The sequence below is a fragment of the Rosa rugosa genome, chromosome 4 (genome assembly GCF_958449725.1).
Source record: "Rosa rugosa chromosome 4, drRosRugo1.1, whole genome shotgun sequence".
Classification (NCBI taxonomy): domain Eukaryota; kingdom Viridiplantae; phylum Streptophyta; class Magnoliopsida; order Rosales; family Rosaceae; genus Rosa; species Rosa rugosa.
Window position 1 is genome coordinate 10,930,486 of NC_084823.1, and position 22,189 is coordinate 10,952,674.

General features: G+C 40.4%; 2 protein-coding genes, 1 long non-coding RNA gene and 1 other non-coding gene across 8 annotated transcripts in view; 1 reads left to right on the forward strand and 3 right to left on the reverse strand.

Annotated features, from left to right (window-relative positions):
* The window catches only part of LOC133706641 (uncharacterized), a 2,134-nt gene extending 158 nt beyond the window's left edge, over positions 1-1,976 (reverse strand). The window contains exons 1-4 of one of the 5 annotated variants that reach the window (XR_009844646.1): positions 1,669-1,971; positions 827-1,109; positions 654-736; positions 1-230 (exon numbers count right to left, since the gene is read on the reverse strand). The exon at positions 1-230 is cut by the window's left edge and continues 158 nt beyond it. This is a non-coding gene — a long non-coding RNA (uncharacterized LOC133706641). Of the gene's footprint in view, positions 323-572; positions 1,110-1,668 lie in introns of all 5 variants that reach the window. The other 4 variants (XR_009844648.1, XR_009844649.1, XR_009844647.1 and 1 more) reach the window with 4 other exon arrangements.
* Positions 1,977-6,717: 4,741 nt separating this feature from the next.
* LOC133741957 (disease resistance protein RPV1-like) lies at positions 6,718-7,367 on the reverse strand. The gene has a single exon (XM_062169663.1). The coding sequence runs from the start codon at positions 7,189-7,191 to the stop codon at positions 6,775-6,777; it is 417 nt and encodes a 138-aa protein (XP_062025647.1). The 5' UTR covers positions 7,192-7,367; the 3' UTR covers positions 6,718-6,774.
* Positions 7,368-7,538: 171 nt separating this feature from the next.
* Positions 7,539-9,919, reverse strand: LOC133744330 (alpha-glucan water dikinase, chloroplastic-like). The gene is made up of 5 exons (XM_062172459.1): positions 9,752-9,919; positions 9,551-9,688; positions 9,176-9,291; positions 8,512-8,720; positions 7,539-7,720 (listed from the first exon to the last, which is right to left on the reverse strand). The coding sequence occupies exons 2-5, from the start codon at positions 9,650-9,652 to the stop codon at positions 7,539-7,541; spliced, it is 609 nt and encodes a 202-aa protein (XP_062028443.1). The 5' UTR covers positions 9,653-9,688; positions 9,752-9,919.
* Positions 9,920-21,100: 11,181 nt separating this feature from the next.
* Positions 21,101-21,204, forward strand: LOC133707627 (small nucleolar RNA R71). Its single transcript, XR_009845237.1, has one exon. It is a non-coding gene; the product is annotated as a small nucleolar RNA R71 (small nucleolar RNA).
* Positions 21,205-22,189: the final 985 nt, after the last annotated feature.

Sequence of the window (22,189 nt, forward strand, 5' to 3'; positions counted from 1 at the left end):
ATACTATAAAATAATAAAAACAGATCAACTCTAGAAACATCATTCTTTCTCAAGTAATAATCCCGTAAACATTCTTATCAACAAAATCTCTTTTCTTCATAATATCCAAAATCTCCAAAGCATCTGCAAATCTATTAGCCATGCACAGTCCTTTCACCAAAGTCTCAAAATACCCAGGAAGAAGCATAATCTCTTTATTCTTGAGCTTGTGAATATGTTCCAACGCTTCTCTGATTTTACCAAAGATTCAGAAATAATTCAGGACACAACCATAAACCAATGGAGCTAATTGCATTTCAAACTTCCCACTACTCCCTGATCCCTAACCAAATCAAAACAATCATGACTAAGCTCCGGAGCAGTACAAATTAATGCCATCTTTTCCCAAAAAAAAAAAAAAGCTTTATTTGTTTGCTGCCAGAGGCAAAGAAGAAAAAGCATCTCAAGGTTTAAAGTTTTCCAACTTTAAGACATTAGGAAGCTAAGTAACCCAATCTTAGAGTGAGCCAAGTACGGGATGGAGATTAGTGTATACTAAAACCATACGGCAATGACATGTATTTGGATCATACCCAAGAAGATTTCTTTGAAGACGAATGTATGATATAGTGTATGCTAAAACCATACGGCAATGACATGTATTTGGATCATACCCAAGAAGATTTATTTGAAGACGAATGTACGACATAACCTTCTGCTCCCCTTCACCCGGAACATTTGCATCGTAAAGAATAACCTGTAAATATTAAAACATTTGGTGACAAACAGTAAACTTTTGAATCCCATAAACAAATTTAGACCAATATATTGGTGAACGATGAGCTACCTCTGGTCCAAGGGAATCAATTATCTCATAACTTTCAAACACCTTACTGACTTTGAGCTTTTATAAGTAGCAATTAACTTACTTGTCTTCAAACACCTAATATCACGACTACCTTCTTTAGCTTTTCAGGACTCAAATCCACCAGTTCTTCCACTATGCTCAAATAGTTAAGATCAATAACAGTCAGCTGATCTTGAACATGTTCACTATCTTGAATTGTATCTTCCCATTCTTCCACCTTACCACCTGCCGGTTGTTCATCATATTCAGTTTCAACCTGCCACTGAAGCATCATAATTTAAATATTGCAAATCCATGTCTAGGCTAAGCTGATAGTTAACATTATATTGTGTCATAGTCAATTTGCAGTAGCCCATCTGAGACTCCAGACATCAAGTTGAGAAATATAAAACAACACTGTATATTACTCCAATTTCCTTCATATGTTAACGAAATAAAAACAGATTAATACTTGATCAAATTCCATAACATGCAAATCAAATCAAGAATTGAGTGACTCAACAGACACCCAACCTATGGTTTCAGGGTTTTCATTCGAAACCACGAACTTGAGCATTTAGTAAACAACAACAAAGGTAAATTCATGTTTGCTGAAAAGAAAAAGAAAAAAAATCAATTTGAAGAGGTATTTGCATACAGCCTGGAATATCAAATAAGATCGCATATAACTGAAAAATAAAAAAGCATACATCAAATCAAAAACATTCTCAGCAAGGTCTTCATCACCAACAAAAGCAATCGCAAAGCCCAACCCCAAGTCAGTAAGATAAGAAGATTTACGCTGATTTAAATAATTTTTTTTGAAGAAACCAAGCAAATACCTCTCAAAATAAAGACCCCTCTGCTGTCAGCCCACCTCCATTTTGATTTGTCATACCTGCAAAATTTGAAAGATGATCTTCAGAAATTTGGGGCTGTAATCAAAACCTAACAATTAGAAATTTGGGGTTGTAATCAAAACACAGATCCCTCTCCCACTCCTCTCTGTGTATCTGTCTGCTCAGTCTTGAGATGATGAGATGAAATCTCATCTTTCCTGAATATCACCCCTCTCTCTCTCTCTCTCTCTCTCTCTCTTTGTGCGACGCGAAGAAACACCCTGTGACCCTGGCTCTCTCGATCCTTCGACACATCACCATGGCATAGACGTAATAAAACAAAAAATAGGGGCAAATAAGTAAATCAATATGGCCGGTACTGTTCACGGAGAGATAGCGCTTTAGTATAGGTAAGGGCAACTCCAACCATGAGCTCTATCTGGGGGTGCTATTTTCATTTTAGCACTCCCTTAGTGCACTATTCATGTATCCATCAATTCTCATCTCCAACCATGAGTTCTATTTGGAGGTGCTATTTTAACTATTCCTGACTAAAATATAATATGAGTATAATTTGAATGAATATTATATTAAAAATGGGGTCGTCTTGGGTACCTTGGTGTTTGCCATACCCTTATTTTTTTATTTTTTTGACTTTTAGTAAATTAATATAGTGGAAACCTACTGAACTGGTAAACAAGTTACCCAATTAAATATCGACATGTGTCATTTTTAAAAATAAAATTTACCATATTAACAACACACTCTTTCTTGATATGTAACATTGTTAAAAATCATGTAACAAGTATTGTCAAAATAATAAATTACACATAGTTGAACTACAATTACGACTTATGACAACAGTTGTTGTGGTTATTGTAATTGAGTGGTCAAAGATGTAAATATCATATTTGGACAACTTTTATCAAATTTAGAACCTTGATTATCAAGTGGAGAAGATCCTTACAATACTGAGTTGTTACATATCTTTTGGTCTAATTTTAATTTTACCATGTTCACAACACAAATGTTGTCTGAATTGTAAAATGGTTGGTAATCTTGTAAATGGTATAGTTTTTGAAGTAATTACTACAATCAGAACAAAAGTTACCGCTTTTACACCAATAGTTGCGAGTTATGGTAAAATATGTAGTGATTGAGTAATTATTCCATTAATGATAAAAATATAAAGATTTACCACTTTGACAACAAATTTGTTGTTGCACTTGTTAAATTGTCCATAAATTAGTATATTAGTTTAAGTTGAGTAATTACTATAAATAGGACAAAAGTTACCACTTTTACATCAATTGTTGTGATTGTGGTAAAATGTGTAGTCATTGTAGTAATCATTTCATTACTGATAAAAACATAAAGATTTACCACTCTGACAACAAATTTGTTGTCATACTTGTTAAATTGTCTATAAATTAGTACATTAGTTTAGGTGGAGTAATTACTACAAATAGAACAAAAGTTACCGCTTTTACATCAAGTGTTGTGGGTTGTGATAAAATGTGTAGTCATTGTAGTAATAATTTCACTAATGATAAAAACATAAAGATTCATACATGTTCTATTTTATATAATATTTACCACTTTGAGGACACATGTGGTAATTAGAAAAAAAATCTGCATTAAAGTAAATAAGGTCGTTAGAGAAAAGTAGGTTCTCATTTGAGTAATTAAGTCCTAAAAGTGGTAATTAATTGTAATAGGTTCTCATTAGAGTAAAGAAGATTCTCATTTGAGTAAATGAGTCCTAAAGTAGGTTCTCATTTGACTACATTTAAAACAAATATTATTTATTTTTACACTAATTGTTGTCGTTGTCGTAAAATGCATGTAAAAAGAATTATATTTGGTTAAGGAAACTACTAATGATATAATTAATTGGTAATAAAGATTACTTAACTAATACTAATTTTGCGAACTTAGGTTAGAAGTTTTTTGTTTTTAATAAGGAAAAAACGTAATTTTCAATTGTGTAATTGTCCATTAATAACAAGCATTAATTCACTAATAATAAAATTAGTTAGTAATATAGACTATTTAACTAAAAGTAATTCGGTGAACCTAGGATAGAAGGTTCTTTTAATTTTTTTTGAAAAAGGAAAAATCATAATTGTCAATTGTCAATTGATAATCAAACATTAATTGGCTTTATTGTTTTCACTATCTTTATTAATTGTTTTCAATTCAATTAGTAATTTAGTAGTTTGTGTTACCAAAAAAATTAGAAAGGCTAAGGGCTAAACAAGTTACCAATTTGTTAAATATTTTTACCAATTAGATATATTACTAATCCAATGGTCCAAAATATTTAACAAAATGTGGGTATGGCAAACACCAAGGTACCCAAGAATTCTCCATTAAAAATATGTTAATTTAATTAAATAAGGTAAGAAAAAATCATTTAACAATTTATCATAATATTTAATAATTATTCTTATTATTTAATGAATAAAAAAATGTTTAATTTTTTTTATTGTGTCGGCATATACGGTGTGAGGAAATAGAAAAAAATGGGTTGGTATTTATAGAATTTCATATAATTTACTGTTCTAACGGGTATATTATTTTCCCTCAAATTTCTGATATTTTTTTAATTTTTTTTGGAACAAAATGGAATTAATAAGCCTTGAATTAACCAGAGCCATTGATCTCTTTTTAACATCAAATCTGAGCCATCAGATTTGAGATATATGATTTCAGTAAAAAAAAAAAAAAAAAAAAAAGGAAAACATCAGACCGTCCATTTTCAAAATGGAGTGATCTGAGCCGTACATTATCAGACCGTTGTGTGTCCCAACGGTCGGTTTCCGACAGGCCGAAGCTGGTGGGGCCCAGTGGAGCAGACCACAGCAGGCGTATTACCTCTCTCCAGCGCGAGTTGGCGCGTTTCTTCGCTTCCTCGTTTCACCCTGACGCGCGTGCTGCCCAGCTCTCCTTCCGGCGCGTCAGTCGAGCTTCTGGGCTGGGCTGGAATTTGGAGTGGTCCCGGGACACTGTTCCAAGTCCTGGTCTTGGTTTTGTCACATATTTGAGACTGGAAATGGCTCCAAGTCTCATAATTATAGGACTAGATCCACCAAAAATTATGGGTTGGAGATGATGAGTTCTATAAAAATCCCAAAACTGATTTTGAACCCTAAAGGTTGGAGTTGCCCTAATGTGGGTGTAGTTTGTTAGACTCCATGGGTGCTTAATTAATTTGAAACGAATGTTGTGCTCATCATGATTCTTTGTTGCTATAGGGGAACAGAAAGGAGACACGATTGTTGGGTATCCTGTCTTTTGTGCATTTCGGAAGGTGTTATTCGAAGGGTGTTTTGGATGGTGCTGGTTTTCTAGCTGTGGTAACAGCTCATTTTGTACGAGGGGAAGGTCAGCAACGACCTCGGACAACCATTTTGATAAAATTTGCTGAAGAGGTGACTGTTCACTTTTTCTGAATTAGAATTTCATACACAACATTGGAGTTTCAACTGCATGGGCAGTTGGATGCATTTCAGTTAGATTTGATGGGAGTGGACGTGCCAAATTGCCAATTTACGTGCACTGACCCTGTGCATTTGAAAGTCCATCAATTTTCACTCCCCAAATATATTTAGCACAATGCTAGAGGTCATCGGGAGCTCACTGAACTTACGAGCATCAACACCCTTGTCATTGTTCTTGTTGAAAGCCAAAATCAAAATCCACCCATATGTGGAAAACCTAGCGGAAATCAAAAAGTGCGAGAAGTGACCTGAATAATCAACGGCTTGGGGTTTGGTGTTACAATTGCCTGACTATTACAGTTACAAGTATGTTAGACTGCCTGTCGATGGGCCTTTTGTTGTCCAAAATAGATTTTTTTTAACTGCTTATCAGTCTAATGGATATTTGTTGGTTCGTATGTTTTTGGTTTTATGGACTCTATATGATTCAGAAGTAATTATTAAATTCAGCTGAACTTTTGAGTTAGAATATATCCATCAGGTCATACACCTTGTTAACTGGGAATCTTTTATAGTTGACACCTTCTACATATGCGGGTGTAGTTGTCATGTCTGACTCGCGAATTTCTTGGTCAATATCTCAATGTATGGGGTGCATAATGAGCTGATTAAGAGGCACTATGTCCTGGAGGTTCATCAATCTGAAATAGGAGCGCTATATGCTTTTGCATAAATGAAATTTGCAACTTATCTTTAGTATTGGATATGGAATGCATGTGCTTGTCTTGAGTGGGAAGTACTTACAGATTCTTCTGTCAATATATCTAGTACATCTTCCTGACGCCACACTCTTACTACATTTTTCAGGGTCTTCGGGGTATTCTTCACGAACAACTCCTCTGCCCATGTCGCGAAGCAAATTGTGCATTGTGAGTTTGTTTTTTTCACTAACAACTACAAGGCAACGCTGAATGAGGACACTGATATCTATTATTGCAGAAAGACCACAGCCCTCGAGTATTTTTATGACATAGTTTTTGTCCATTCCAATGAGGAAACAAGATACATCGAGGAATAAGTTCTTCTTGGTTGGTCTTAAGATATCAGAAAGAAGTCTTTCTTGCAAAGTAAATCCTACCATTTGACTGCTTCGCAGTTTTCCCAACATTTGCAAGCAAACTTGTACCTTCAAAACTACGATAAAATGTGTTGTAGATGGCTTTTGCAACAGATGTTTTGCCCATTCCACCCATACCCCAAATTCACATGGTCGATTAAATCCAGAAATAGATTTTTTTTTTTTTTTTTTTTTTTTTTTTTTTTAAACCCCACCCCAACCCACCCATAGTGGGGCTCGAACTCCTGACCTCCCAAATGAGAGTTCAGAGCCTTACCACCCCACCAACACACACACACTAAATCCAGAAATAGAACTAATTATAAAACTCAGTGTGCAACTACAATGCTGAATTGAGTTAATATCTTATTGATAGTGACTACAGATTGCCAGAGGAAATAAAATTTAAATAATGGGTGAAGCTGTACAGATGCTAACACAATGGACCAAAAGGAAAAAGGAAATTAAATTTAACAGCTAGCAGTAAAAAAAAGGCAAGTGATTACCTATTAGCAGTAGTACGAAGATGGAAGCCAGACAAATTTGCAGCTATCCACCTGGATACATTCTCTGATATCTATTTGCAGCTTTATAAATTACAAATGCCTTCGCAAAACTACCCGTCTGATGCCTGACATCTGAAGGATCAACATGATAGAATATTGGAAAAACAGCTTGCCCCAATGTTTTTCTACACTCCATGATCTTCACCAGCTCATCAAGACACCATGTTGAACTTGCATAGTTCGCTGAGAAGACTATGAGAGAGATCCTAGACCCTTCGATTGCCTTGATCAATGACAGTGATAGATCTTCCCCTCTCCTTAGTTTGTTGTCGATGAAGGTATGGACTCCAGACACAACTAATTTACTGTGGAAGCGGCTCGTGAAGTAGTTGTGTGTGTCTTCACCTCTGAAGCTCAAGAACACGTCGTACCTTTCTGTGAAGGAGGAGGATGAAGCCATTTCTGATTTGCTTCTCCCTCTGAAGCTCAAGAACCCGTTCTACCTTAAGTAATTGCTAATAAGAAATGAATAAAATCCAATGCTCACTCCATCATCTAGAGAGTGAGGTGGAATCTTTTCTTTTCCAGGTAATTCCCATGAATAAACTCATGTAGGACTTCAGTTGACTAGCTTTTTTTTTTGTACTTGTTTTTTTTTTTTTTTTACCAGCTTTTTCTTTTGTTACAACAAACCTTTAGCCTAAATTGATTCTGTGACAAAAAAAAATCTCTATTTTTCTTTTCATACCTATCATTCTGACAAGAACATGCACATAACAATTGCAACACAAGATGCGATTGCTAAGGCTAGATTTGTGGCCTCGACTGAACTACATATATCAGTCCATCTTTTACCACACATTCAATGTCCTTAGAACAACCGCAAATGCCTTGTGCAATTCTTGACAACAGTGAGACTTGGAAGGCTCCATCAATGATCATCCGACCACTCAAGTAGTCCAACACAATATTCTCCTCTTTATCCACGACTACACTGCAAAGTTAAAATACACATTAAATGGCTATCTTTGGGAAACAGGGCAAGACAAAACAATGCTTTGCATTTATTCTTACATTTCAAATAAATGCCTTTTCACTATGAATGCAGAAACTCAAATGGTCAAATTGACTCTTTGCACCTATACCATGTGACTGTAGTGTTTACTGTGTTGAGAGGCCAACAAAATGAATCTTCATCTACTTTGATTATGGTCATGTTCACAATTCCAGGAAGGTTGACTCAAAGCAACTTGACCCAACAACCGAGCAAGTTGACTCAATTCCAGGAAGGTTGATTCTTGGGAACCAATAATGCAAAAGACAAATTATAAAGTAGTGAAAATTCGAAATAGATGTTGGCTTCATAACCAAAACTAATTGACAATGGACGAAGTTAACCCTTACCTTGGAATCCCTTAAAATAGGTCCTATTTTCCAACATGGAATTCATATTATCAACACTAATGTTTGCCCATACGATGGTGCAACTGTAAGTGACCCAGATATATCGCCAGGCAACCACAAGCTGGTTACTAACTAAATGTTAATTGTTGAAGAAACAAGCTAGTAGAGTAATATATGCCGTTCAAAATGTTGGAAGAGATTTAAAATTCAAACTTCCCGTTCCAAAAAAATAAGAATAAAGGAAAAAAGTTCTGAAGGAATATTCTGTAACTATATTAATTCATGCAAATATTTATTAGGCATATGCTTAAACAAAAGTAACTGAACATTCATACGCTTACCTTGAAAATCAATTAGTTTCAGCATAAATAGTAACCTGCGGTCGTTTGTGGCCTTGACTGAACTATGTATATCAATCCATCTTTTACCACACCTTCAATGTCCTGAGGACAACCATAAAGGCCTTCTAATATCTTCCCCACGTCTGCAATTCTTGAGAAGAGTGAGACTTGGAAGCCCCTATCAAAGATCATCCGATCGCTTGAGTAATCCCAGACAATCTTCTCCTCTTTATCCATAATTACACTGCGACATTATGACAACCATTAAAGAAGGCAAGACAAAAGAATACTTTGAACGCATGCATTCTTCCATTTCCAATAAATGCCCTTTTACTAAGAATGCAGAAACTGAAATGGTCAATTGCCTCTTTGCACCTATACCAAGTGATTGTGGAGAGTTGACTGTCGAGGCCAAACAAAATAAATCTACTTGAACTTCACTAATTCTGATCGATGGCAAAGAAATGTTAACCAATGACTGACTGGCGATTTCAATGACCGGATGGTTTTAACTTTTGGCCGCAGCATCATGCCAATTAATTGTGAGATATCCTAGGTTTTTCTTGCCTTACAAACCGTCCAAATGTATCTAAAAAGTACATAACTTTCTGAAGCTGACTCCTCCAGTCCAGGAGTGAAAAGAAGAAAGTTCTTCATTCTTTACTTAATTCATATTTAAAATTTAAGTTTAGGACAAACCTGTCATGAAGCCCAGCACCTGCATATCCTTCCAGAACCTTAGCATTCGAGTCTGTTCTGAATATGACAGACTGCTTGGTATACAGCCCTATTGGCTTGCTTGGATAACAATTAACCTGAAAGCCATAATCATGCTTGAGATGTCGATTTGTGAATGAAGCAAATATTGTCATCTGATATATTAAAAGTTTCCTTACGATAGAAGAGTTTAGATTGGCTTTCTGGGTTATGAAGCTCATGGCTCGTCCAGGATATGCACCCACCAAAGTCTCTCCCAAGCCCTTAACGTACTATCTGTATTTTATAAAGAAAGAATGATGATCACATTTGATGGGGTGGTGGGGGAGAGATTTCAAACTCAGAGACAAATCATACCTCTCTGTAAATTTCTGCAGTATTCCCTGACAAGGGGATTTTTTGTGTGAATAACAAAGGCATAATCGGCACAGATGATTTCTTGAATTTACAGCCATGCATATGTTCTCATGGTCTAGTTTAGCTTTCTTACGACTAATAAAAGCTCTTTCATTTCACTTTGAAGCCCAAACCAGTTGAATTGGGAAAACAACAGATGTCATAATAGCATCATATGATGGATCTTACGTCACCAGAGTCTTGTAGTCGTGCACAAATTTCTGCCTGATAATCTTCCCTCTCTTGAGTATGTACCCAAATGTCACACCAAACTGCTCAATCAACCTCTGGCCACAAAGAAAACACAGATCTCCAAATGACCCAGGATGTGCACACGTATCCTCCATTGCAGATGCTTCTGCACATAATTGCAAGAAAAGTTCAAAAATAGGACAAGAGTAACTATATTCTTTGAGATAGAGAAAAAAGTCATATTGAAATAATATCCTTTGATCAAAGCAATTAAAATTTGGATGTTTATTACTTATACTATCCTGTGTCCAAAGCAATCAAAACTTGATGGTTATTAGATATGTACTCTATAGCTTGCTCAGGCGCGCACACACACACACACAAGCAAACACACTCATTTTTGTGGGGGTTGAATTCCACACTAAAACTATGTTGATGTTCAAAGTTCGGCGGTAGCCAAACCGCTGCTCAACGCGGGTCCGGCGGGCGGACCGCTACTCTCTGGGTCTGATTATCCCCGCTAGCTGTCAAACGAAAGATAAGGCGTCAAAGGGAGACCGCGCTGGGCGGTCTTCACTTCTCCGATGTCTAAGTCAGTTGACACATATAAACAGCATAGTCGAATGAGTATTGAATGCGTAATTAATGAAGAGAGACGAGAGGACCTTTTTATAGGTGAGGAGAGATCTGATCTTCTCTTTGTTTTCGATGTGGGACTGATGTGCTTCAGTTCTCAGCTTCAGTAGCTTCTGACGCTATCTTGGTGCAGCGCGTGGCGGCGCGTCGGCGGTGATCTCGGGGCGATCTTGTGCTCAGGCTGTAGCCCGCCTGGCTGTCTATCCATAGGTCACTCCTTTGGTGGGAGTTGGTACCTCTGGCGGTATAATGAGCATAGCTCATTATAGCTAATTATGCTTGCAAATGTACATGTAGGTACAAGTCCCCCAAGTCCCCAGTCAAGGAGGGCAATCTTGGTTGGGGAGTTGATCGGCGGTTTGAAGCGTTTCTTCCGCTAGACTTTGTAAAAGCATAATTAGCGTCAGTGCGTTGTCAACCATGGATTTACTGAGCAAATGCTTTATACCCTTTCGGGTGGGCCCCTGCTAGGCCCCCCAGGGAGTCCCCCACTCCCCGGCTAAGATGGACCTCCGGATGGTCGCTAAATTGTTTGGTGAGGGGGAGCTGCACGGAGCAAAGGGTGTTGGGTAGCGAGCCCAATCTTAGTACCCGAGTGACGGGGGTCAACGTACCTGATCAGGGCCATCGTAGACTGTTGACTAGTCCCCGTGTCCCGTAGGGACAATCCGACTGTAACGCCGCGTGGCGGTCTTTGTCAGAGTGAGGTGTGGCCTCGGGATCCGCCGCTGGCGGATGTCCCCCCGCTGGTTGTAGCAGTAAACAGCGTCCAGTAGACGTGCTTGGCGGTATTTTATTGAGCGGTACCGCGCTGAATAAAGTACGCAACTTGCCAGATGAAAGAGGGTTCCGCTAGCGGTGTGTGGTGTAGCGGTAGACGCCCCGTTTGCAAGATGACAAGGGAGAAGTTCCGCTGTTGGAGACTTCGATGGTGAAAAGAGATGTGAGAAGTTCCGGTGGCGGGGTTTCGCTCGGCGGAGACTTCGTCACGTAGAAGATAAGAAGTGAGAAGTTCCGCTGGCGGGGTGTCGCTCAGTGGAGACTTCGTCACTTAGAAGATGAAAAGTGAGAAGTTCCGCTAGCGGGGTTTCGCTCAGCGGAGACTTGGTCACTTGGAAGATGAAAAGTGAGAAGTTCCGCTGGCGGGGTTTCGCTCAGCGGAGACTTCGTCACTTAGCGATGTATTCCTTTGTGGTTGCTTCCATCTTCGTCTGATGGCGGTTAACACGTGGCTAACTCCTAGAGGGTTAGCGTCCGGAGACGCGTCTCCTCAGCCTGGCCGTCTTCTCGCCATTAATGCGAGTAATGATGGACTTCGTAACCGAGGCGACGCCTCGGTTAATCCGGAGAGTTAATGCGAGCGTGGGACACGTGTACGGCTGGTGCGTGATGTCGTTTTCTAGCGGACGGCCCAAAATCCTCTGATGTTGACATAAAAGGGGGGGAACTCAGCGAGAATCGACACTTTGGCAAAACTTCAAACCCTACTCGTCTTCAAGCTTTGCTCGTCCCAGATTCAAGAAAGAGGCTTCTGTGCTGTCGTGGAGTTCGCGTGCCCGGAAAGACGAAAGTTTCTGTCGTCGGAGACTAGCGAGCATCATCACGCCAGAGAGTTCACAGCTAAGGTTAGTATTCTGGTTCTCTGTCCTGTTTCATTTGTTTTGTCGATTTCTGGGTTTTTTTGCTATTTCTGGGATTGGTGTGTGAACTCGTCCTCTTTGGTGTTCCCCGAGGGTGTAGGGTGAGATTTGGGGGTGGGTTATGGTGTTTGACAGAGGGTTGGTATTTAGAGTTTTGCTAGATGGTCGAATCTGGGTTGAGGGTGTGTGTTCTTGTTTTGGTATTTTCTGGGTAACTGTTCTTGGTGTTCTTGGCTATAACTGATATAGGGATAGGTTAGATCCTTCTTTGAGCTAACTGATTTGGGTTTTAGGGTTTGGGATGGCTAACGTCGTAGAGATTTCGAGCAGTGAGGACTCCGGGTCTGACGTGTCGATCAGCGCGGCGGATAGAATTTTTATTGACTCGTTGCGTCCGTCTGCCCGTGCAGGAACCTCCCTGCCAGGACCGCTAGACGTCGAGCCGCTACAAACCATACCTTGGGAAGTAGTCATGGGTCGTGCGTCGCGTCCGGAGAGCTCTAGGGCGGGGGAGGCTGCCGCTGCGCAGAATAGGCGTGAGGAGCGGCTGGCAAGTAACAGCGCCGCCAGTGGCTCCGCCGACGGGGGAGATATGACGGGGGAGGAAACAGAGTTGGCATGGGTTCTCCAGTATGGGACCCCCGTTGACGAGGCTGGAGGGCGGATGACCGCCGTCGCTGTCAACCGGTTGAAGCGGATATATCGGTTGCCCGGCGTGGTGAAACTGCGCCCGCCGACGGTGGATGAGAAGGCTTCAATTCTCCCAGAGGGGTTCGCCGCTGTGCACGAGGCGATATTCCGCCAAGGAGTGACACTCCCGCTGGTGCCCAATCTCCAAATTTTGGTGTGCGAGTTTGGCCTTGCTTTTGGGCAGATCTGCCCCAACATGTGGCGGTTGATGCTGGCGATGAACTCATTGTGGCGGTTGTCCGGCTGCGAAGGGCCAACTGTGGCGGAGGTACTACACTTCTACGAACTGGTGTACGTGAAGCGCCAAGGTTGCAGAGGGCAAGTGAATTTGAGCCGCCGCCAGGGAGCGCCCAAGCTGATAGAGAACCCGAGGGATTTGATGTCCTACTGGCGGGGGACGTTCTGCGTCGTGACGGCGGGGTGGGAGTACCAAGCTGAGTCCAACGAGGGGGAGCCGACGTTTAGGATTAAGTCGGAGTTTCAGCCCATCCGAGGTTGTCTGTCGATCTCCGCTGAACATAGCTGGCGGTTTATGGTATATATATACTTCAACTGTTGTACTAACGCTTACCCCTTTTTTGTTTTGTAGCGGGACTGCGCTACAACCTGACGCGTGAGGAAGAGTGTCGCGTAGCGCGCATCAAAGGCTGTTGGCAGAATCGCAATTTGCTGGACTTCCGTCTCCTCACCGGCTGGGAGTTGTTGGTCGATCAACAACTAACTCGCGCTGTTGGTAAGAAATCTCCGCCACATTGTATCTCTGGATAACTTGGCTGAGGCTGACAGGTGCTTATATATATTCTTTCAGAGACTCCGCCAGGCAACAAAGCGAGCCGCGACGCTTTCGACAAAGCCATGGACCGCGCCGAGATTGACAATTTCTTGGAGGCAATGTACGCCTCAGGGCAGACGGCCCAAAAGACGGTTGTGAATCCGGAGACTCTGGTGCTGAGCCCATCCGAGGTTCCGGTGGTGCTGCCCATGCCGCACCACTCCCACCTTGGCGCTGACGGCCTGCCGGTCGTGCAGGCGGGTGGCAATGTGGGCGGGGGAAAATATGGGTCCTCGACCGCGCCGCAGAAAGAAAGAGTGGCCGCCGTTCGGCGTGGGCCACAGAAGGAAAGGGTTGTGCAGCCGGCGGGGACTGCCGCTGCTGCGGGGGAGGAACAACCGCAAAAGGGGCCAAGGCCTGCGCCCACTGGAAACACACGGGTGCTCATGCGGAAGCGTCGGCAGAATGACTCCGCCGAGGAGGAGGAGGATGACGATGAGACCATCAGGGTCCGTCAGCAAAAGAAGGCTCGACAAGCTCCGCTGAAGGCCCCCGTGACTGCCGAGAGAGAGGCGCCTGTGAGCGATTGACTTGACTCATAAACTCTCGCAAGCGTACGAATCGTTGTCAAGTAAGGGAAGTATTAAAACCTTGATTATCGTACCTCGGGGATTAGGCGTTGGACCTAACCGAGGTAATTGGCGCTAGAATAACTTAAAAGCATACAATGAAAAAGAAAAAGAAAATAAAGTAAAATAATATTCACAAGGCACCAAGCCTCGGCAATGCTCGGCTTAGCTCACACTAAGCCTAATCAAAGCCACTAACTTGTAGCCCAAATGATTTATGCACAATGGAAGGTAGAATTTTGTTTGGGAGTTTTGAATTGGGAATTAACTAAATTAAATGCAAACTAAAATAAAAGCAAACAACTAATTATCAAGCAAGAAATTAAAATTAGATTTTCAAATTAATGGGAACATGGGAGTGTCGGGTGATTCACACTAACTATCTTGTAAACATCGATGCCAATTTCACAAATGCATGCATTTCCTATATGTGTTAAGTCCCGTATCTAGTACCGGTCAAGGCTACTAAACCAATTATCCTTTCGGTGTATCGATTATGCCGGTTAAGGCCACAATCAACTCTCTAACTTAGGCATTACGCCGGTTAAGGCCGCAATATCTAAAATTAGAGGCCTAGAGTGCAAAATAATAGAGACCCAAGCAAGCTTAGCTACAATGAAGCTAGCTAATGGTTACCACACTTAAATCCTAGATGCCACAAGATTAATAAGTTGTCAATTTATCAATCTATTCATCACAATTGCCCAAAACATAATTTCAAAGGGTAACAAAGCCTAGAAACATGCTTCTAAGGACCAATAAATTCGGATTTAAAGCATACACAATGGAAATTGCATTTATTAAAAGTAAAGCATCAATATTTATACAAGATGAGTTAGGGCTTCACAACCCTAACTCCCAAAATTGAACTACTCACAACCCATACAAGAATTCATCAACAAAAGTATATGAAAATTATGAAATAGATAATAAGGAAGAGAGGGGAGAGTTAGCTTGGTCACTTCTAGCTATGAGCTAGTATGAATCAAGCAATTTCTTCACCCAACTACCCAAATACTCTTGATGATGATTCCCTTGAAGCCTTGAGTGTCTAATCCCAAAAGATTGAAATTAAAAATGAAGAAGGAAAGAGGAGAGAGTGTGAGGTGATGGGTGAGAGAAAATGGAAAAGAATGATAAATGGAGGTGGGTTGGTATATATGTTTCGGCTGTTGGAGAGAGGAAGAGGATCTGAAAAATGGAAAAATGGATCGGGGTCTGCGGCTACTGTTCTCTTCTTATGTCCGTATATTTATCCTAGGGTTAATTGGCTGGTGTATCTATATGGGTCGGGGTGGCCTGTGTTGAAGAGGCAAGGAATTATGATTAATTAAAACATGGGCTGAAGTGATGGGCTGCGAGGAAGTGAGATGGGCTCGATGTGTGGCTAGGAGAGAAAGTAAAAGAAGGGAAAATGGAAGACTAGCTGCACGTGGACTGATGGATGATCAATTGCATACCCATGACTTAATTATGCCAAAGATGCACCAGCTCCGTTTACTTCAATTAAACCAAGTTTGGTTTAATTAACTAATTAAGTGTTAAGCGGCCATCAATATCCAATTAAACTAATGAGCATTAGTTTAATTAAATCTGCTTCCATTTCTTTCTTTGTCTCATTTGTTCGACGATGGTGACTTATGGTTGACCAATTTACCGCTTCGTCAATTTGTCGAGAGCTCCAAGTTGCTCCATTTTTACAACAATTTATCTCGATTTCCGTAATTCCGCTTATTTCCTACACAATAAACAAAAGTGAATTAATTACATTATAATTGGCTCAAGGATTAGCTTATTTCTAGTGTTTTAGATACAATTACATGCATAGAAATGCGTGTAATCACACCCCCACACTTGAACTTTGCTTGTCCTCAAGCAAACTAAATGAAATCCAATCCGAAAATCTAATAACTCAAACACATATGTTTAACCTAAAGAAAATGTGGTATTAGCCTTTCCAACCATTACCCTCGGAGAACTAATTATGTATATGACCATGAGGTTGACAAAACACAACATAAGATTTTTGAATTTGTAAGGTAATTAAAATGCACATGTGAGAAATGCTCAAGTATATGCATGTGTTGACCATGTGTCAAATCAATCCACCACAATCAAATAGGCACATAGAAGACCCGATATAACCCACTAAACTCACAAAGGTTCACTACATATTACCGCTCAAGTGTTTAGGGGCTATATGTGTTTCACTCAAAAGCAATTTCACAACACGCGTCGCCATATGCTTGCTCTTCGATCTCATCTCCGCTAGGTAACCCACAACATTCAAGATCAAGAGGTCTTTTATTTGGTTGTAATGGGACTAAGGGCAAGTGGCTATAAAAAATGAAGGATAAGGAAATACAAAGTCCATAGAAATCGGTGAAGCAACTCTCTTGTAGAGATATATGACTTTGCTTTCAAATGCTAACTCACTCACTCTAATCTCAATGTACAACCCACACTATACTACGTAATACTTTTTTCTTTTCTTCACACAACTTACTTTTTTTTTTTCTTTTTTTTACTTTTCTTTTCCTTGAACTTTCTTTCTATTTTCACAAACTTTCTTCTCTCTTTTTTTTTTTTTTTTTTTTTTTTTTTTTTTTTTTTTTGAGAACTTTCTTTTCTATACAAATCACTCACCCCCACACTTATTCTTTTGTAACCTCACACTTTTGACTTTTTTTTTTTTTTTCTTTTGAAGCACTCAAATATAAAGTCATTCTCTCGAATCGCTTCACCAACTACCATGGAATGGTAGGATAAAAGTGTATAGGCTAGGTAGGAATTTGTGGTGCAAATGAACAAAAAGGCTAAATATATAAATAGGCTCAAAGTGGCAATCTAGTGGTAAATATTTTTGGACACATGCTTCTTTGGCCATGGTGGTATATAGTCCTAATGCCTCCATCCTTTCTATCATGTCGCAAGCTAAAAGTAGCCTCGAGAGGTCTCAAGCAAGTTCTAGATACGCAATGTCATGAAATTGTACACACATGAAGAAAAAGTGAATGAACAATGCATACACTATAGATATAGGCACAAAAGCTCACAAATAAAGGCATGCAAGTCAATCAAATCATCTATATGCTTCTCTAATTATGATGAACCAACCTAACCATAGGCTATGTGCACACATATAGTCAAGCATAGATCACATATGCACTCAATTACAAAACAAATTCAAAGTCCTAGATCATGCTCAATCTATCCACAATCACAACAAGTTAAGTCCATGGCTCGTCATTGGGGTTGGAAAAGGCATTAACCACTAAAATATAATTACATAAAGCTAATCTAATCTAATTTTTTTTTTTTTTTTTTTTTTTTCATAAGCGCCCGAGCCCTCACCCCCACACTTAAAACCAACATTGTCCTCAATGTTGTAAAGTGAGCTCGAAAGCTAAAATCCGTGTCGGATTTAGGCATGAGAGTGAAGTCCGGGCGAAAGCACAAAAATTAACTATGAAAATAAAAATCTAAATGTGGAGTAAAGTTACGGAAACCCCCTTTGTCGACCCTCCATTGCTCACGACCCTTGGAGAAGACAAATATGAGACACCAACCTCAAGGCACAAGACCTTGACTTCCTTTACGTATGCTCCATAATAGCTCTAGGTGCTCATAAAAAGATCAACTCCATTGAGAAATGTGTAGTGTCCAAGAGCAATGCATCACAAATAGCTCATCAAGGAATAAGGACAAGGGTCCTCCATTACGCTCGTGGTCTTGACCACATCCAACACATCTCACAACAACCTAAAATTGTCCTCCATGACCTCCGTATAAGAATTGTAACTGAAAATGTCTCTTCATTCTCCGAACTTCAACCACCTCCCAACCTCCCAAAAACATGGCTAAACAGCCTTATTGATGCAAAATAAACTAGGAAATTTCAAAAACACCTAGGGTTGCCTCCCTAGAAGCGCTTGTTTTTAAAGACCCCAAGCCGGTCTATGAAACTTGGTCTCTTCAAGGTGGCTCCTTCTTTCCACCACCACCTACACAAGCTTTTGTAGAACTAGAACCTCCACAAGATGATGCAAGAAACTTGATATTCACCGGACTATTCCACTCAAGATACCCTTTCTTCTTCTTCTTTTTCAACCCACAAATCTCCCCTATTGTCTTGATTTGATTCTTTTGCTCCTCACTCAATGGGAGATCCTCATTCACATTTATCTCATCAAGAGTAGAAATTGCAAACACTTGGCAAGGAGAGGAAGAATTAGAAACCAATGGCTCTTGGTTGTAGTGTGGGACTTGGTTCAACGGGCCAAAAATTCTATCTCTCTTTGCTTCATTGCCCTTGACCAAGTTAATAGAAAGCACACTTTTTACCACATCCGGAGGGTAAATGGGTTCAAGCCTCTTAAGTAATACTTTTTCACCCAATACCTTCATTTTGATAGTGCCCTTTTGAACATTAATTTTTATCCCTGCGGTCGCCATGAAAGGTCTACCAAGAATGATAGGTATGTCCTTGTCACTAGGAGGTACATCATCCATATCTAATACCACCAAATCCGCCGGTAAGTAGAACTTGTCAACTTTGATTAACACATCTTCAATAACGCCCATAGCTCTAATGATGCTCCGGTCCGCAAGTTGCAAATATATAGGAGTAGCTTTAATAGGCCCAAGGTCAAGTTTTCGAAAAGTCTCAAAAGAAATAATGTTAACACTTGAACCAAGGTCCATCAAAGCTCTATCAAAGACTTTCTCACCAATAGTGCAAGAGATATTAAAACTCCCCGGATCCTTGAGTTTTGGGGGAATCCGTCTTTGCAAGATAGCACTAACCTCCTCACAAATTTCGAACCGCTCATCATTCTTTATCTTCCTCTTATGGGTGCACAAGTCCTTTAGAAATTTTGCATAAACCGGCATTTGTCGAATGAGCTCAATCAAAGGTATATTGACATTGACCTTCTTCAAAATATCATGCAATTCGGACATCAAGCCAACTTTCTTCTTCTTCTTCCCACCCTTCTTCACATTTTCTTTTCTTGGCACATTAGGGTAAGGAAGTTGAGGCTCCGGTGTACTCAAATCAAGAGGTGGATCAAAGGTGAAACTCCCGATGGTGCCCCTAAGGGTAGTCACGGTCCCACTAGGGTTCTTAGCCCTCAAGGCCTCGCCTAGTGATGAGTAGACCGGACTACTCCTATCCCTAGAGCTACCATGCACATGTAGGTCTTCCTCCTTATTTCTCCCCTCTCTTCCGGTAGATGTAGATGGCTCAAACTCATGAAGAGTAGGTCTAACCTCATCAAGAACCTTCCTAGAGGTGTCATCGGCCTTAGATGGGTCCCTAGCCTTCATGGCCTCACCATCTAATCTTGAGGCCGAGATATCCTCATCCCTAGAAGTGTTCTTTCTCAATAGAGCTCTTTCCTTGCCACTATCAATCAAACCATATTTTATCGCATCATTCTCAAATGACAAGAAACCATAACCACTATCAAGAATAGCTCCTCCGGAAGGTACATTTTCTTCCCCTCCGGCTACCTTATCCACCCCCTTATTTCTTCCTTTGGTATTCAAAGTCACATCACCCACTCCATATTTACCGGAAGGTACATTTTCTTCCCTTCCGGTCCCATCCTCCTTGTAATAAACAGAATCATGATGTGTATGCAATTGGTCATCAACAACATGGCCAAGAGGTACATTTTCTTCCCTCTTGGCCCCATATGAATGCAAACCAACATCATCATCAAATAAAGGATTTGTATGGAGACTAGAAGATGTAGGCATGTAAACATGATTATCATATACCTTTCCTGAACGTAGAGTGGTGACGGCATTACATTCATGGAGTTTGCCTCTTGGATTTGGCTCCGGTTGTGAAGGTAGGGCTCCTTGTTGACGTGTGCTAAGCTCTTTTGCCATTTGACCCAATTGAATCTCTAACTTCCCCACACATTGTGCAAGTGAACTTTGACCATGAGCGAGAATACTAAGAGTTTGATCGGTCTTCGCTTGGCTTTGTGTAAGAGAAGTATGACTTTGAGCTAGGGTGGCCAATATATCATCCATATGAGACTTCTTTGGTTCCGGTTGTGGTGCTTGCCTATTTTGAAATCCGGGAGGAGTATTTTGTGTAGGATTGGCACCTCCAAATGAATGGGAACTTTGACCAAACCCTTGAGTATCATGTGGGGCTCCTCCATAAACATTTGGAGCACCAAAAGATGGCCCTTGGCCTTGAGAATTGTAAGTAGATGCTTGCTGCCCAAAATGACTTTGTCCACCAAATTGTGTGTTTCCATGACCGTGGGGTCCAAAAGATGAAGAATTTGGGCCTTGATTCCCTCCATATGAATGAGAACCACCTTGGTGTGCATTAGAGGACCCTCCACCATCCTTCCATGAGAAATTTGGGTGGTTGCGCCAACCCGGATTATATGTAGTAGAATAAGGATCATTTCTTGGTGGCCTTTGATAAGAATTAATAGCTCTAACTTGCTCCTCAACAAATTCCGGAAATTGTGAAGCCAAGTGACAATCATGAGTAGAATGATGAGGAGACTCACAAATCGAGCAAAGATATGAAGAACTAACACTCTTGACATGTGAAGAAGAAGTACCATTACCCTTTTGCGCTTGAAGAAGCATCTCAAATTTCTTGTCAATCTTTGCTTCAAGCCTTTCAAGCTTAGAACTCATAACTCCATCATCTCTAGAAACATGAGAAACATCATATACACCTCTACCACGAGGTTCCATATCAACTCGGCCTCTAGATGTGGTGTGGTCATCTCTACCTCCTCTTCTCCTTTGATGATTATCCCATTGACCGGATTGGGTAGACACTTCCTCACAAATATCCCAAGCGGCATTAGGACCTTTTTTGAGAAAATTTCCACCCGATGCATTGTCCAATCTCCTTCTATCATCAATAATCAACCCATTGTAGAAAGATTCGCAAAGAAGCCACTTGGTGAGTCCATGATGAGGGCAACCTAACTCAATATCCTTGAAGCGCTCCCATGCATCATAAAAAGTCTCATTATCCTCTTGAAAGAACTTGGTCAAGCTATCTCGCATATAAGTAGTCCGATGATGTGGATAATAAGCATTCAAGAAGACTCTTTGCATATCGGCCCAAGAGAGAATAGATCTTGGCTTGAGCTTATGAAACCATGTGCGTGCTTGATCTTTCAAAGAAAATGGGAATAATCGAAGGTTCAAACCCTCCAAAGTTAATCCTCCCAAGTGCATAGTGGAACATATGGCATCAAACTCAATTATATGATCATATGGCCTCTCACTAGCCATGCCATGGAAAGTAGGGAGAATAGACAACATGTTAGGCTTGATCTCAAAGTTGGCATTTGTCGGAGGAAGCACAATGCAAGATGGAGCATTTACAATGCTAGGACATGAATAATGGCTCAATGGAATCTCCTCCTCATCTTGTGGTCCTTGACGCTCGTCACCCATATCTACTACTCGAATAGGAGACCTAGAAGGTGCTTGTGAGCGATGTCTTGGTCTCCTAACTCTCCTTGTTGGTCTTCCTCTAGGTAGTCTTTGCAAAACACAACCACTTCTCAAATTGATAGGTAGTAGAGTGTCACTCATATACCTACGAAGGATCAATAAGAAATCGAGTATCTCAATAACAAAAATATAAGCAAGATAAGCACCAATTCAACTCACGAAAAATTGACAAGTAATTAGAGGGATGAAGAGAGAATTAAACACAAGTCGTACTAAATTTGACTAAACTAACCGAAGAAATGAAAATAAAATAAAATAAAATAAAATAAAATAAAATAAAATAAAAACTAAACAAAGAAACAAGAGATAAAGATAAAAATAGAAATAAAAATAAAAGTATGCTAAAAGTGACCCAAAATGCCAATTACCAAGGGATTAAGATCCGAAGACCCTAATCCCCGGCAACGGCGCCATTGACTTGACTCATAAACTCTCGCAAACGTACGAATCGTTGTCAAGTAAGGGAAGTATTAAAACCTTGATTATCGTACCTCGGGGATTAGGCGTTGGACCTAACCGAGGTAATTGG

Coding starts and splice junctions, on each gene's coding strand:
- LOC133744330 (XM_062172459.1), bottom strand. CDS start 9,652: ATGCATGGCTGTAAATTCAAGAAATCATCTGTGCCGATTATGCCTTTG. Junction 8,721..9,175: donor GGTGCTGGGCTTCATGACAG/GTTTGTCCTAAA, acceptor ATAATGTCGCAG/TGTAATTATGGATAAAGAGG. Junction 7,721..8,511: donor AAGGCCACAAACGACCGCAG/GTTACTATTTAT, acceptor TTTGCAGTGTAG/TCGTGGATAAAGAGGAGAAT.
- LOC133741957 (XM_062169663.1), bottom strand. CDS start 7,191: ATGGCTTCATCCTCCTCCTTCACAGAAAGGTACGACGTGTTCTTGAGC.